Source organism: Aethalodelphis obliquidens, unplaced genomic scaffold (genome assembly GCF_003676395.1).
Source record: "Aethalodelphis obliquidens isolate GAN/ISIS:26980383/991018 unplaced genomic scaffold, ASM367639v1 scaffold8, whole genome shotgun sequence".
In the NCBI taxonomy this organism is placed as follows: domain Eukaryota; kingdom Metazoa; phylum Chordata; class Mammalia; order Artiodactyla; family Delphinidae; genus Aethalodelphis; species Aethalodelphis obliquidens.
Genome location: NW_020837952.1, coordinates 22,334,559 through 22,350,184, shown reverse-complemented (window position 1 = coordinate 22,350,184; position 15,626 = coordinate 22,334,559). Strand labels below are relative to the sequence as shown.

The 15,626-nt window shown below is 38.3% G+C and overlaps 1 protein-coding gene across 1 annotated transcript in view; it reads right to left on the bottom strand.

The window, feature by feature from the left end:
• Positions 1–1,848: 1,848 nt before the first annotated feature.
• The window catches only part of GLIPR1L2 (GLIPR1 like 2), a 31,484-nt gene continuing 17,706 nt past the window's right edge, over positions 1,849–15,626 (bottom strand). The window contains 4 exon segments of the mRNA XM_027107059.1: positions 1,849–2,128; positions 2,222–2,400; positions 2,483–2,509; positions 4,419–4,504. Of these exon segments, the coding sequence (XP_026962860.1) occupies positions 1,931–2,128; positions 2,222–2,400; positions 2,483–2,509; positions 4,419–4,504 (490 nt within the window). The 3' untranslated portion in view covers positions 1,849–1,930.

Sequence of the window (15,626 nt, the reverse complement as noted above, 5' to 3'; positions counted from 1 at the left end):
GGTATGCTACATAGCCTCAGAGCTTCACATATTAAAATTTTAGCCACCAAGGAGGACATGCCTCGAATGTCTGTCTGGATCCCCAAACCAAACACCATGACTGGGCCCAGCTGTGGTCAGTGGACCATCACCCAAACTAGGGAGACAGAATCACAAAAACAAAGTGACACTATTGGCGTTTTGGACCAGATCATTCTTTGTTGTGAGGGCTGTCCTGTGTACTTCAGGATGTTTAGCAGCATTTCTGACCTCTACCCACTAGACAACAGCAGCACCTTCCTGGTTGTGGCAATCAAAAATGTTCCCAAACACTGCCATATGTCATTGGTGGAGAGGTGGCAAAATTGCCCCCAGTTAAGAACCACTGGCCTGTAGCAATCATATTCCATGAAATCACCAGAGAACATGGCGAAGAGTAGATGTAGAGGAGTAGGAATCAGATTATAGATACAGAGCAAGGTTTGTCGCAGTGGGAATAGAACATGGTATGGTGAGGAATTTATGCTTATAAATGCATCAGAATGTTCAGAAAGTAATTTGTTCTCAGTCCTAGATTGAACCACTTTGCATATGCAAAATCAGTTTTCTCAGTTTAAAAGTGCAAGCAATACCAACTCCACAGAGTGGCTTTGAGTATTAAATAATTATGTGAAAGCACTTCAGAAGCTATGAAATGACACACAAATATAAGATAATAATAATAAATAAAATCACTGTAGAGGACCAGCCCTTTTCTCTACCTCAGGCTTTTTCTCAGGAGGCTGACTTCATGGAAATTTTATATATCTATATCTATATCTATCTATCTCAGAGCTCTTGAAAAACAAAACAAAGCAAATGAAAACAAACAAACAAAAAACCAGAAACTATCAAATACAAGAGGATAGTTCATTGCTTTTTTATATAATTCTCATGTTGTCCCATTTAAGAACAGGCTTTTGATATAATACAGTTAATAAACATCAAGTTTATACCATTTGATGTATTTTGCTTATGTTACTCATTTTTACTCAGTTCATTTATTAGTACTACAAGTGGTAAGTAGTTAATTTATATTACTAATTTATGAACTTTTACTATAGATATTGAATAACTATAAGTAAATAACTATTTAAAAATTTTTATTTTATTTTATAACATAAATTTGGAAGCAGCCATATTGCTCAATCACAAATAATTAAACTTTTGACATTTATTAGCCCTTGGTGTCAACAAATTGTATAGCCTAGTAAAGAATTACAGCAAGGCTTTAATGAAATATTGAACATGAAGTAGAAATAATAAATTTGTCTCCTAACAGCATGTACAAATACCACTTAAGCCATTCCAAAACACATATACTACAAAGATAAATAATGGTATTAGAAGCCTTGATAACACATGGAAAATATCACCACCATCATCACCACCAATAACAACTGTGATAGGAATGATAAAAACAACAAAATCAAAAGTTATCAAATGGTTGTCCTGAACTTGGAATGGTCCTAAGCACCTTACATGTATAATCTTATTTAATACTCAAGAGTTTTTTTAACCCATTTAAAAATACTTAAAACATAGAGATAGAAACATGTTTAGAAAGTGGAAATTTCATTCTTTATCAGAATAACAGTGAAATCTTAAGATTAATTAGACTGGTCAAATCTTTTTTTAGTATTTCTGTCATCGCATCTTTATTTGTTCTTAGTGTCCAAGAACTTGCCTTACAGTACTTATATAAAATACATGCTTTTTGTTTGTTTCTTTGTTTTTCAAATTTAAATTTGTTGAATAAATATGGGGAAGAGAAGGAAATAAAAGGTGTTGCAGTTGTGGTTTGTGCATATTCTTTTTTGTTAAAGCTCAGTGGGGTTTTTTTTCAGTGTTTATTATTTTATTTTTTTTGCCTTTTTTGTATTACATTTTTGTCCTATGATAGTGGTAAATCTCACCCCTTCACCTCCTCTTCCACCTTTTCCTCTTCCTCTTCCTCTTCCTCTTTTTTCCTGTCCTCCTTCTCCTCCTCCCCCTCCCCCTCCTCCTTCCCCTCCTCCTTCCCCTCCTCCTCCCCCTCCTACTCCTCCTCCTCCTTCTCCTCCTCCCCCTCCTCCTCCTCCCCCTCCTCCTCCTCCCCCTCCTCCTCCTCCTCCTCCTCCTCCTCCTCCCCTTCCCCCTCCTCCTCCTCCTCCTCTTCTTCCTCTTTCTCTACGTTTTCCTCCTCCTTTGCTGGCCCAGTTACCTCAGGGATAAAAACTATCTCTTCTTCCAATAATATATTTGGAAAATAAGACTGTATTATCAAAACAATTGCGGCACTTAGTGAAAAACACAGCATTCTGAGAAATAAAATAAGCATGCACAGTGGATCACACACAATTGGCCGGGGTACTTCCCATCTTGGATACCAAAATCGGTAATCTGTAAATAAAGAAGTAATTGAAAGCTGGATTTCACATAAAGTAGTAAAATCGTTCAAGAAATAAAGGACAAAAATACATACATATGGCTTGGTCACGACCTGCGTTACCTAGAAAGAAAAAGAAAGTTCATAAAGTTACATAGAATTTCTTCTTTTTCTAGAATATATGTTTCTCAACAATAATAATATCATTCTCCTAGTTTTCAGGCACCATGCTCTCATCTTTGATGTCTCCCCTTCAACCAGTAGCCAATTGTAAAGTACAACATATTTTCTTTTAGTAAAAGTCCTCCTGGTCTACCAGAGAGAGCACAGAAGTACAGGAGGAAGAGGTGTGGATTCTAGTACTAATTCTGTCTCTAAATCCTGACAACTTATATAAGCCACTCCACTCCTGCCTTTCAAAGATTGTTCCATCTTCGACATTCTAGAATTCTACATCTCTCTTTTTAAAAAATTGAAGTATAGTTAATTTGCAATGTCCTGTTAGAACATCTCTTATTTTTATCTCTCTTCTCCCCACTTCCCCCCAAGATCATTCAAAATTAATTTTCTGAATCTACTCACTTTATTCATTTAATTCTTATTTTCAGAAGCTTTCAGTTGCTCTTCATTTCCTAGATGGCAAGGTTGACTACAGAGCCTGCTATTCCTCGTTTTTGCTATCCAGCCCAATGCTATCATAATACTTTTCAGGAAATAAATTTCCCTTCCTCTGCTCACCTGGGCAGAGAAGGTCAAACAATCATTCCCAGATTCCATTAGAAAGGAGAGTGGGAGAATAAATGCAGTCTCACCCATAGAGAGCCCAATGTCAACCAGGGCTTTGTCTTGCAATGATGGTACACTTAGAGGAAAATTTAGAAATCACTCCTCAGGCACCTTGGAGATGAACTGAACTTCTGGTGGATCTTTGACATTATTTTAAGTGTTACGCTATGTCAGGCTTCTCCTTCCCACCCCATGTGGATTCTATCCTCACTTTGCTTGGACTCTGACACCAAATAGTGAGCCACTCCCGCATGGACATCCCTTTACCCTGATCTTATACCCCAAGCCTGACCTCATGCGGGTACACTCACCTCATTCCATGAGAGCTCTAACTTCCCATACAAGGCCATACCATGTGGACACTGTTCTCACCCTACTTAGGCTCTTTCCCCATGCCTACCACATCATGTATGAATCCCTTGTCTTCTTGCTTAGGTTCTAACATGTCACATCTGGATGCCCTCTGTGTGGATGCCTACCTCTTTCTGACCTACCCAATGGCTTTAGGTCTGGATATTTTCAGGAAGAGAAAGAAAAGGCGAAGAGGAAGAGCAAGGTTTTGCATCTTGATTCAAATGAAGCAAGGGAAGAAATGTTACGGTGGAGTCACTCCAGCAATGGCATTATAATGAAATTGTTCACTAGTTTCTTTAACATAAAAGCCTAATATGCCCCTTACTCACTGTCTGACTTTATCCCCTACCACATTCCTCTAAGCATCATATATTCCAGCTATAGTTATACTTTTGGATTATACGCTCTCATGTTTAGAAAAACTAAAAGAAAAATTTAATAAAACATATTTTCTACTTTTATCTTTTGAATGTTTAGGGGAAAAATGAAAATAAAAGGCTATTAAATATTTGCTACTTTACTTCTTTCCTCTTTCTGAATGTTTTGGAATATCCTATCCTTTCGAGCAGCCACTCTCAAACAGGCCGCTATTTCAGGAATTAACTGAGAAGCTTTTTCAGGGCATAACTGTTAGTTCTCTTTCCTTCTTTCAGATTCTAGTATGTACTAAGGGGCAGGAATAATAGTAAGAGAGGGCAGAAGAGGTTGTGTAGTTTAAAAAAATCTAAAGATGATACTGTTTGATACCACCTTTGATAATATAACAATACCATCCTGAACAAAGGAACAATATTAACGTGACAATGAAAGACTAGTGTTCACCACTTCTTTTTCTTGTCATCCAATGCATTATGGATTTTTTTTCATGTTTCAGTTATTTTCTTTATCTTACTGCATAGAAAATCTGTGCATCTGTCATAGATGCTACATCGAGAACACATTAATCCTCGTTGATAAGGACTTCTTGACAGAGATCCTCTACAAAAAAGCAGAAAACATTTTGTTAGAAAAAGTCTCAAATTTTATGTTATTTAAATAATATGGTTAACCAATTTTTAATTAATTTATAAGGGCGATTTAATTTAAAAAATGGACTTAAGGGAGTACTTAAAAGTACTTAAATTGCAGATGTAATCTTCCCCCTCTTTTTTCCCCCCAGAAATACTCTCTTCTGAAACTAATTCCCATTAATTTTAAAGTATTGTAATTTAAATATGAGGGAGTTTTAAAGCTTCTTTCATTTTATTTTGTATAAAAAATTTCCTTTAAAAATGGATGTTATAGAATGTTTTATAACTAATTGCTTCCTGATTGGCACATACATATAAAAAGCTATATATAAATGATATATTAGTTTTCTGAAACATTTGCAAAATCCTGAAATGCCTATTGGCACAAATACCCAGCTGCATGGATTATTTTGAGGTCTACATGAAAAACACATAAGTATATAAACAAGCAAATAAATGTAAATGGGATTTTACAAAGTTGTTTTAATCTATCGTACAGAGCACAGGGGAGAAGTTAAAAATTATTACATCAATTGCCCAGAGGTAAGTTAGGAAAAGAGGCCCAAAAATAGATATGAATTGGGAAGCGTATTTTAAAATATCTGAATAAGAAAGATAGAGAAGATAGATAGGGAAAATATATTTTTGAGTGAGAAGAGGGTCATTAATTGTGGTTATTTAAACACGTTTGCTTATTTACTCAGTGTATAGTTGCAAGCTATAAAAACAAACATTAGGCATTTAGGTCCCTGGTTAGGCCACTCTGGGCCATCTAGAAGAATGGCCAAACCTTAGAAATACATATTCAAAAATGTGAATATCAAATTTCTGAGTCGTATCTTATGAGAAGTTTTTGATGATACCCAATAAGGTATCTGATACCCTCAAATGGCAAGCTTTCAAGTACATCAAGGATATACAGATACCTATTGTTATTTGCAGATCATATATCGTTCTCTAATTTCACTGTTCCACAATCAAACCATTTCAAGAAGGAAATGAATTTTGTTTGGATCCCAGCCAGAATACTAGCCGTCAAGAAATCCAAGAATTGAACCAGTCACCTTTACCTAATACCGTAGTCTACTTTTACTGCCTTAATTCTTTATCACTGAAACAGATGCCTCCAACTCAAAAGCAGAGCTTATACTGTTCTAAAATCCCTGGGGTGGGGGACCTCTGTTCTTGTACCTATGCAGAAAGCTACTCACTATACAGACTGCCTTTAAAACCTGGAGCAAGCAACCTAAATGTCCATCAACAGATGATTGTATAAAGAAGATGTGGCACATATATACAATGGAATATTACTCAGCCATAGAAAGGAACAAAATTGAGTTATTTGCAGTGAGGTGGATGGACCTAGAATCTGTCATACAGAATGAAGTAAGTCAGAAAGAGAAAAACAAATACCATATGTTAACGCATATATATGGAATTTTAAAATGCAGTACTGATGAACCTAGTGGCAGGGCAGGAATAAAGGCGCAGACGTAGAGAACAGACCTGAGGGCACAGGGGTGAAGGGGAAGCTGGGATGAAGTGAGAGAGTAGCATTGACGTATATACACTACCAAATGTAAAATGGATGGCTACTGGGAAGCTGCTGCATAGCATGGGGAGATCGGCTTGGTACTTTGTGACAACCTAGAGGGATGGGATAGGGAGGGTGGGAGCGAGGCTCAAGAGGGAGGGGATATGAGGATATATGTATACATATAGCTGATTCACTTTGCTGTACAGCAGAAACTAACACAACATTGTAAAGCATTTATACTCCAATAAAGATGTGAAAAAAAAACCTGGAGCATAGGCTAATCATCCCATGACCATAATGTCTGATAACCATGGCCTGGAATAACTCTGGAAAGGCAAATAAATATATAAATAAATACATGAATTAATTAATCAAAATAAATAAATTCACATTGTGCTAGAATACAACGGGCCCTCCTTTTCAAAGATATGAACATTATAAAACTGTTTATATTAGGTAGCCAGAAATGGCAAGCTAATACTCTCCCATGTTAATCTTCCTGTTGTTCTGAGTTTCTAAAAAGTTTAACCTAAAGCAACTTGAGTCTGAATCTACAGTACAAGTCCACAACTGCAATTGGAAATTATTGGGCTGGATTAGGAGAAAACAACAGATAAGTATCTACAACTAGCAAAGTCCTTTGAAATTTCATAGCTGCCCTGGTGGTACCTGAAGAAATAGATGATATTCTCTGTCTTTAGGCATTTGCCTTTTCCGAGAAGCAGCCCAAGGGTTCGCTGAGACCAAGTCCTGACTCTGAACATAGTCCTCGGGAACTTTTCTTAGACTTGCATCTGGCCATATCTTCATTATATTGCCACCTATAGGATATGTGTCCAGGCCCTAGATAAGGACATGTCACCTGGGTAGCCCAATGGGTAAACTACTCCCATGCCCAACCCAAAGTCCATTAGAAAACCATTATTCAAATTTTATAATAGATCTACATTGTTCCAGAATGAGAACACAATTCTGGTGGTGATGGAAACTTTTATTGCCTGCCACTTTGTTCATGAAGGAGATAATCCAGCTCCATGGACTGACAATCTAGGAATTACAATTTGTAGATAGATTCTTCTCTTCAAAGTTCTCCATGTGCAGACTCATATAATCTGTATATTGTCCATGGAACAATGGCCAGAGTACATCAAATAGATATTGATTTTTCCATATTATACAACCAGAATAACTAGGCCACCTACAGTAACTCTTTTCACTTTTACTACATCCATATGGCACTGAGAAATATCACAGTGCTGGCTTCTGGTTCATATCCAAACATCTATAGATTTCCCAAGTAGACTTAAAGAATCTATCCCAATAAGCTAGAGAAAAATACATGCAATAAGCAGCAAAGATTATCTTTTAGAGATTCTATCTGGCTCTTCTTCTGATTCATCTAATATATTTGTCTTTGCCCAAAACTCCATGACTACTTCTTGGACCTATTCAAGGTCAAGGAAGGTATGGATCCTGTTGTTTTCTGCCTCAAATTATCCCTGTATATGCAAAGCTACCTCACTTTATATCACTTTCTGTGAAAATCAGTTGGTCACATCTCCTCCCTTCACTTCCACATCTTGCACCTAAAGGACCAGGGAACACAGTTAAACACCTATAAAGCTCCTTGAGGCTGATATTACGTAGTTGTACCATCCTCTAATCCTCCCCAAGATACCATCTACCTTCTGATTATGCCTCCTTATTCACTTTGGTATCTGGCTCACCATTTTGCTTTTTAGTCAAAATTGTGCGATTGTCTACAAATTTGGGACCTAGAGGATTACAATATGCTAATGGATAATTCATCCAATAACTTGGTCTCTATGTTATTGGATGTCTTCACCATCATAAAACTTCCTAATGCTACATAACTGTCACTTTTGTAGCCACATTCTGCATCTTATTATCTCCTAAATCTGCTCTACTTCTGAACTCACAAATCACACATTCCACTCATTGACTGCAACCTCCTGTCCTTCCAGGTTCCTAACTCATTCACTCCCATCACACTTGTCCATTAATTTCACTGTTTCCACAGTGTACTTTCTCTCCTATTTTTCTCCCTATCCATCGTGTTGTCTTTTCTCAATCTAGCTTAGGTCCATCACTTTGCATGTTCTCTACCTAAAACCTTGAAACTCGCTTGCACTATTTTCCTTTACATCCACCTGACAAAACCGCTGTGTAGGAAAAAGTGAAGGAATCTTACTGTCTGCATGTCCCATGCCTGCTTCAGGGCTGCTGGGTGCTGCTGGAGGAAAATCATTAAACTAGGTAGAGAATATCTTTATCATTCTCTCTATTCAGCTTCCGCTCTCATGTTCCATAATAACTATTTCATATCTTCCCAGTCCTCAAACTTCCAGCTTCACTGTCTCTCCCTTTATTCTCAGGACATGATCTATTCTACTTCACAGAGAATCATAACAGCTATTAGACTGGAACTCGAGAAATTTTCTGTCACTAAATATGACAAATATACCTACGCTTTCCTTTCTAATACAACTGAAGAACTGCTCCTCATTCTTTCTAAGGCTAATCTCTCTCTTTTTTTTTAAGTTCAAAAGTCATATAATTAATTGTTTGCACTTTTTTGTTGTTGTTGTTGGTCCTACATTTTCTTTTAGCATCTTTATTGGAGTATAATGGCTTTACAATGTTGTATTAGTTTCTGCTGTATAACAAAGTGAATCAGCTCTACGTATACATATATCCCCATATCTCCTCCCTCTTATGTCTCCCTCCCACCCTCCCTATCCCATCACTCTAGGTGGTCACAAAGCACCAAGCTGATCTCCCTGTGCTATGCGGCTGCTTCCCACTAGCTATCTATTTTACATTTGGTAGTGTATATATGTCCATGCCACTCTCACTTCGTCCCAGCTTACCCTTCCCCCTCCCCGCGTCCTCAAGTCCATTCTCTCCATCTGAGTCTTTATTCCTGTCCTGCCCCTAGGTTCTTGAGAACCATTTTTTCTTTTTTTTTTTTGGATTCCATATATATGTGTTAGCATATGGTATTTGTTTTTCTGACTTACTTCACTCTGTATGACAGACTCTAGGTCCATCTACCTCACTACAAATAACTCAATTTCATTTCTTTTTATGGCTGAGTAATATTCCATTGTATATATGTGCCACATCTTCTTTATCTATTCATATGTCAATGGGCACTTAGGTTGCTTCCATGTCCTGGCTATTGTAAATAGAGCTGCAATGAATACTGTGGTACATGAGTCTTTTTGAGTTATGGTTTTCTCATGGTATATGCCCAGTAGTGGGATTGCTGGGTCGTATGGTAGTTCTATTTTTAGTTTTTTAAGGAACCTCCATACTGGTCTCCATAGTGGCTGTATCAATTTGCATTCCCACCAACAGTGCAAGAGGGTTCCCTTTTCTCCACATCCTCTCCAGCATTTATTGTTTGTAGATTTTTTGATGATGGCCATTCTGACTGGTGTGAGGTGATACCTCACTGTAGTTTTGATTTGCATTTCTCTAATGATTAGTGATGTTGAGCATCCTTTCATGTATTTGTTGGCAATCTGTATATCTTCTTTGGAGAAATGTCTATTTAGGTCTTCTGCCCATTTTTGGATTGGGTTGTTTGTTTTTTTGATATTGAGCTGCATGAACCATTTGTATATTTTGGAGATTAATCCTTTGTCAGTTGCTTTGTTTGCAAATATTTTCCCCCATTCTGAGGGTTGTCTTTTCATCTTGTTTATGGTTTCCTTTTCTGTTCAAAAGATTTTAAATTTGATTAGGTTCCATTTGTTTATTTTTGCTTTTGTTTCCATTTCTCTAGGAGGTGGGTCAAAAAGGATCTTGCTGTGATTTATGTCATAGAGTGTTCTGCCTATGTTTTCCTCCAAGAGTTTTATAGTGTCTGGCCTTACATTTAGGTCTTTAATCCATTTTGAGTTTATGTTTGTGTATGGTGTTAGGGAATGTTCTAGTTTCATTCATTTACATGTAGCTGTCCAGTTTTCCCAGCACCACTTATAGAAGAGGCTGTCTTTTCTCCATTGTATATTTTTGCCTCCTTTATCAAAGAAAGGTGACCATATGTGCATGGGTTTATCTCTGGGCTCTCTATCCTGTTCCATTGGGGGGACCTTCAAGATGGCGGAGGAGTAAGCCGTAGAGCTCCCCTTCCTCCCCACAAATACATCAGAAATACATCTACACGTGGAACAACTCCTACAGAACACCTGCTGAACGCTGGAAGAAGACCTCATACCTCCCAAAAGGCAAGAAACTCCCCACGTACCTGGGTAGGGCAAAAGAAAAAAAGAAAAAACAGACAAAATAGGGATGGGCTCTGCACCACTGGGAGGGAGCTGAGAAGGAGGAAAGGTTTCCACACACTAGGAAGATCCTTCACTGGAGGAGACGGCGGCGGGGTGCGGGGGGGTGGTAGGCAGCGGCGGAGCTTCGGAGCCACGGAGAAGAGCGCAGCAACAGAGGTGCAGAGGGCAAAGTGGTGAGATTCCCGCACAGAGGATCGGTGCCGACCAGCACTCACCAGCCTGAGCGGCTTGTCTGTTCACCCGCCGGGGCGGGCGGGCTGGGAGCTGAGGCTCGGACTTCGGAGATCGGATCCCAGGGAGAGGACTGGGGTTGGCTGCGTGAACACAGCCTGAAGGGGGCTAGTGCGCCACAGCTAGCCGGGAGGGAGTCCGGGGAAAAGTCCGCACCTGCCGAAGAGGCAAGAGACCATTGTTTCCTGGTGCGCGAGGAGAGGGGATTAAGAGCACCGCCTAAACAAGCTCCAGAGACGGGCGCGAGGCGCGGTTATCAGCGCGGACCCCAGAGACGGGCATGAGACGCTAAGGCTGCTGCTGCCGCCACCAAGAAGCCTGTTTGCAAGCACAGGTCACTCTCCACACCTCCCCTCCCGGGAGCCTGTGCAGCCCGCCACTGCCAGGGCCCCGTGATTCAGTGACCACTTCCCCGGAAGAACGCACGGCGCGCCTCAGGCTGGTGCAAAGTCACGCCGGCCTCTGCCGCCGCAGGCCCGCCCCGCACTCTGTGCCCCTCCCTCCCCCGGGCCTGAGTGAGCCAGAGCCCCCGAATCAGCTGCTCCTTTAACCCCGTCCTGTCTGAGCGAAGAACAGACGCCCTCAGGCGACCTAGACGCAGAGGCGGGGCCAAATCCAAAGCTGAGCCCCAGGAGCTGTGCGAACAAAGAGAAAGGGAAATCTCTCCCAGTAGCCTCAGGAGCAGCGGATTAAAGCTCCACAATCAACTTGATGTGCCCTGCATCTGTGGAATACATGAATAGAAAACGAATTATCCCAAATTGAGGAGGTGGACTTTATAAATAAATATATATATTTTCCTTTTTCTCTTTTTGTGAGTGTGTATGTGTATGCTTCTTTGTGTGATTTTGTCTGTATAGCTTTGCTTTTACCATTTGTCCTATGGTTCTGTCTGCTTTTTTTTTAAGTATAGTTTTTTTTAGCCCTAATCTCTTTTAAACCCTTCCTTTTTCTCTTTTAAAGGCTTCTGTTTTCTCAGGGACTTGTATCTTTACATATACCCTGCCTTTATACTTTATAAAGAATTACTTTTATTTTGTATTAGATTCTTCATGTCAATATTTAAATATGCTCACATCTTCCCCATTTTAAAAACAAAACAAAATAAAAACAACAACAAAACAGTTCTCAATTCATTCCAACCTGGCATCAGTTTCCTCTACTCCATAGAAGCAGTTTTCCTATGTTTATTAATGAACTTCTCTTTAGATCTGATATTTTTAAGTCCTGACTTTGCTTGACATCTTGGAATTTGAAAGTTTGGACGAGTTTTTCCTTTTAAAAATATTCTTTCCCCACACCTTCCCTGATACCATACTCTTCTGCTTTTTCTTCTACCTGTCTGGCCACTCTTCTTAGGTCTCCCACTTATCTTCCACTAACTGCCCTTAAATGTTGGCATGACATTCCACAGGTCCTATTCTCTTCTCATTCCATACTCTCTTGCTAAGCAATCTCATCTATTCCCATGATTTAAATTACCCTATGTTTCCTGGCACTCCAAATGTTTCTTCTATGCCATTCCTCACTCATGAGCTTCTGACCTAAATAACAACCTGCTTACTAAACATCTCAAAGTGAGTATTTCACAGCCAACTCCAATTCATTATGTACAAAGTGGAACTCATTATCTTCCCTCCCAAAATGTTCAGTGTTCCCCTTTGCAGTTAATGCCAATACCATTCATGCCTGATCATAAATTTGAAAATCTTCCTTGACTACTTCCTCTCTCTGATTACTTAATACAAATGACCTGCAAATCTTGTTATTTATACCTTCTGGAAATGTCTTAAATATGTCTCCAATCTCAATCCAGACATCCCTTGTTGATGTAAAAGATAAACAAAAGTAATACATATATATTATTTATAAGTATATGACAGAAAGGAGGAAGCAGAAAAGGGCACCTTTAAAGGGGAAAAAATGTCTCCATCCTCCACTTTCCATCTGTCTCTCCAGAGATAACATCTGTTAACAACTTCTTATGATTCCTTCCAGAAGAAAGTTTTTCATAAAAATTCTCAGTACTTACATGCTTGTGATAGAGACTGCTAGCTGTCAATCTAAATATCTCTTGAAATACTGAAATAACAGTATTTTAGCTTGGCACATTAATGGCTAGTCTCAGTACATTTCCCAACCTCTCCTGCAACTTAGATGTGGCCATGAGATTAATTTTATATCCAACGGAATGGCAGGAGCAGTGATGTGCACCACTCCCCACCTGGTACTCATGCTGCCAGCATGTTTCTTTTCCCTTACTATGAGCTTGAGCTAGCTTATGTCTGTGGCCTGGATTTGATCATGTGGACAAAGACACTGCCCCAGAAGATGGTGAAGAAACAAAATAGGAGAAACCTGGGTCTTTGAATGACTAATGGAGCACAGTACCCACCAAACTGAAATTTCCCACTTTCACCTTGAATCACTACATTTTTTGGTAATAGTAACTTATAACAAAAAGACCTGTTCTTGGGCTTCCCTGGTGGCGCAGTGGTTGAGAGTCCACCTGCCGATGCAGGGGACACGGGTTCGTGCCCCGGTCCGGGAAGATCCCACATGCCGCGGAGCGGCTGGGTCCGTGAGCCATGGCTGCTGGGCCTGCGCGTCCGGCGCCTGTGCTCCGCAACGGGAGAGGCCACAACAGTGAGAGGCCCGCGTACCGCAAAAAAAAAAAAAAAAAAGACCTGTTCTTACTTATTATTGTTTTTTATCTTACTTTTTCACCTAACGAGTAAGACCTTTCCATACTGGTACATAGAAAAGTACACCAGTTTTTTCAATGGTTACACAATAATGTGCAGTAAATTAATTGCTTAGTCCCCTATTACTAGAGTCGTTGGTTTTTTAAATTTCAGTTTCATGCTATTAAAACATGCTCCAATGTGTATCCTTGTATGTATATCTTGGCCAACTTTCATGAAGATATTACTAAGATAAAATCCTGATAAGGAGATTACAAGATCAAATGGTAAGTATAATTTTAAATTTTGTTACACTGCCGAACCCAGAAAGACTGTATCAATTTATTGCCCTATTGCAAACGCAGAGTATCAATTAAGCTTTTCTATATTCTCAAATGGATGAGTGGAAAGTGAACATTTATTTTTGTTTTTACCTGAATTGCTTCAATTATGAGTGAGACTGAATACATTTTCATATGATTCATGACCATTTTCTTTTCTTTTTAGTAAATGACTTCTTCATATCTTCTGCACGTTATTCTCTTGGGTTGTTTCTCTTTTTCTTTTTGATTTGTATGAATTCTTTGTAAATTAAGGGGACTGTCTCTGCCATATATTCCACACATACATTTTCCAGTATATCAATTTTTCTTTGCCTATTATCTATAGTATTTCTTTAGTCATTAATTAGTTTGAAATTTTTATAAAATTAGATACATATTTTTTGGATTTTAATGTTCTGCTCGGTCAGACTTTTCGTCAATACCTCTCCATTTTGGCTAGGCCCAAACTGCAGCTTTGTCTTCTCACCACTGTGCAGCTTCTGAAATCTCTGTGCAGGTCTTCAGCCTGCAAGTAACTGTTCCTATCTAATCCTTCCAGAATCTCGCTTTGAGGAGTGCAGCTTAGGAGCTGCCCAAGGACTTGCAGAGAAATTGTACACAGATGTTTGGGGGTCCTTCTCTGCAGCCCCCTCCTCTTTGGGATCCTGTCCTAAATCCTAGACTACTTAACATATATCAACACTGATATCTCCTTTGCCTAGAAAATACACAATCTTTGCTTGCTTTGGCTATGGTTTGTACAATAGGATGCTCACAGAGAGAAAACCAAGGCACATATAGGGTTCCCACTGTACTCTTTTCTATTTGCAAGGATCATAGCACTGTACTGGTTGTTTTCTAATGCCTAAAAACAGTTATTTTATATGTTTTGCCCAGTTTTTATAGTTACTTTAAGCAGGAGGCTAATTCTTATACCAGCTTACATAATGTCCAGAATCAAAGTGGATCAAATTAATTTAAAAGTTAAAAAAAAAATAAAGAACCATTAGAAGAAAATGTGAGATAATAATATTTGGGGAAGGCTTGTCTAAGTATGATACAAACCTCAAAACCCATGAAAAAAGTACTGATACATTTTTTTCTACAATGAAACAAAATAATTCTATTGGCAAAAATAAATTGCATTATAAATAAAGTCAAAAGTTAAACATAAAACTAGAAAATATTTGTAAATTATATTACATAAAAGAGCTAATTTTCTTGTACATAAGACACTCCTCCAAGTTAAAAAACAAAAAAAGTCCAACAACTTAAGAGAAAAACAGTAAATGTATAGGAACCCTCAGGTCCCAGTAAATGAAATCCACATATTCTAAAATATAAAAAAATATACTTAAACTCATGAAAAATAGAAGATGAAAATTAAACATATACATAACTCATAGTAGTAAATAGAAAAATATTTGAAAATATATTATCTTAGCAAGGGAGTTTAAATATAGCCCCTCTTATATGCCGACATAAAAAAAAGTTGTAATAGAAAAAATGGCGTGACTATGATGAATAGATATTTAGTAATATATATGCAAATTAAAAGTACACATTCTCTTTGGCCTAGGGTTTCCATGACTATACGTTTATATTATAGCTACTAACTCATGTCAGAATTACATGTCTAACTGAATAATTACTGCTTGAAATAAAATTAATAAAATAGCCTAAACGTCCATCAGAAGGAGAGGATTATTCAAATTAATTTTTGTACATCCACTAAAAAAAAAAAAACTGTGAAATTCTTAAAAAGAATCTGGAAACTCTTCACGTACTCAAATGGAAAGACTTCCAGTCCATATCAAGTAAAAAAGTTAAAGAACATCACAAGAAATGTAGTGCGCTCCTGTTTGAATTATGGAAATGCACACATTTGTGCACCCAGACACACATACACAAAGATAGATATACTTTTCTGTATGCACAGAATATATCTTTTAGGATAAAATTTTGGAGAGAGTAACTGAAAGGCAAGGATGGGAACATT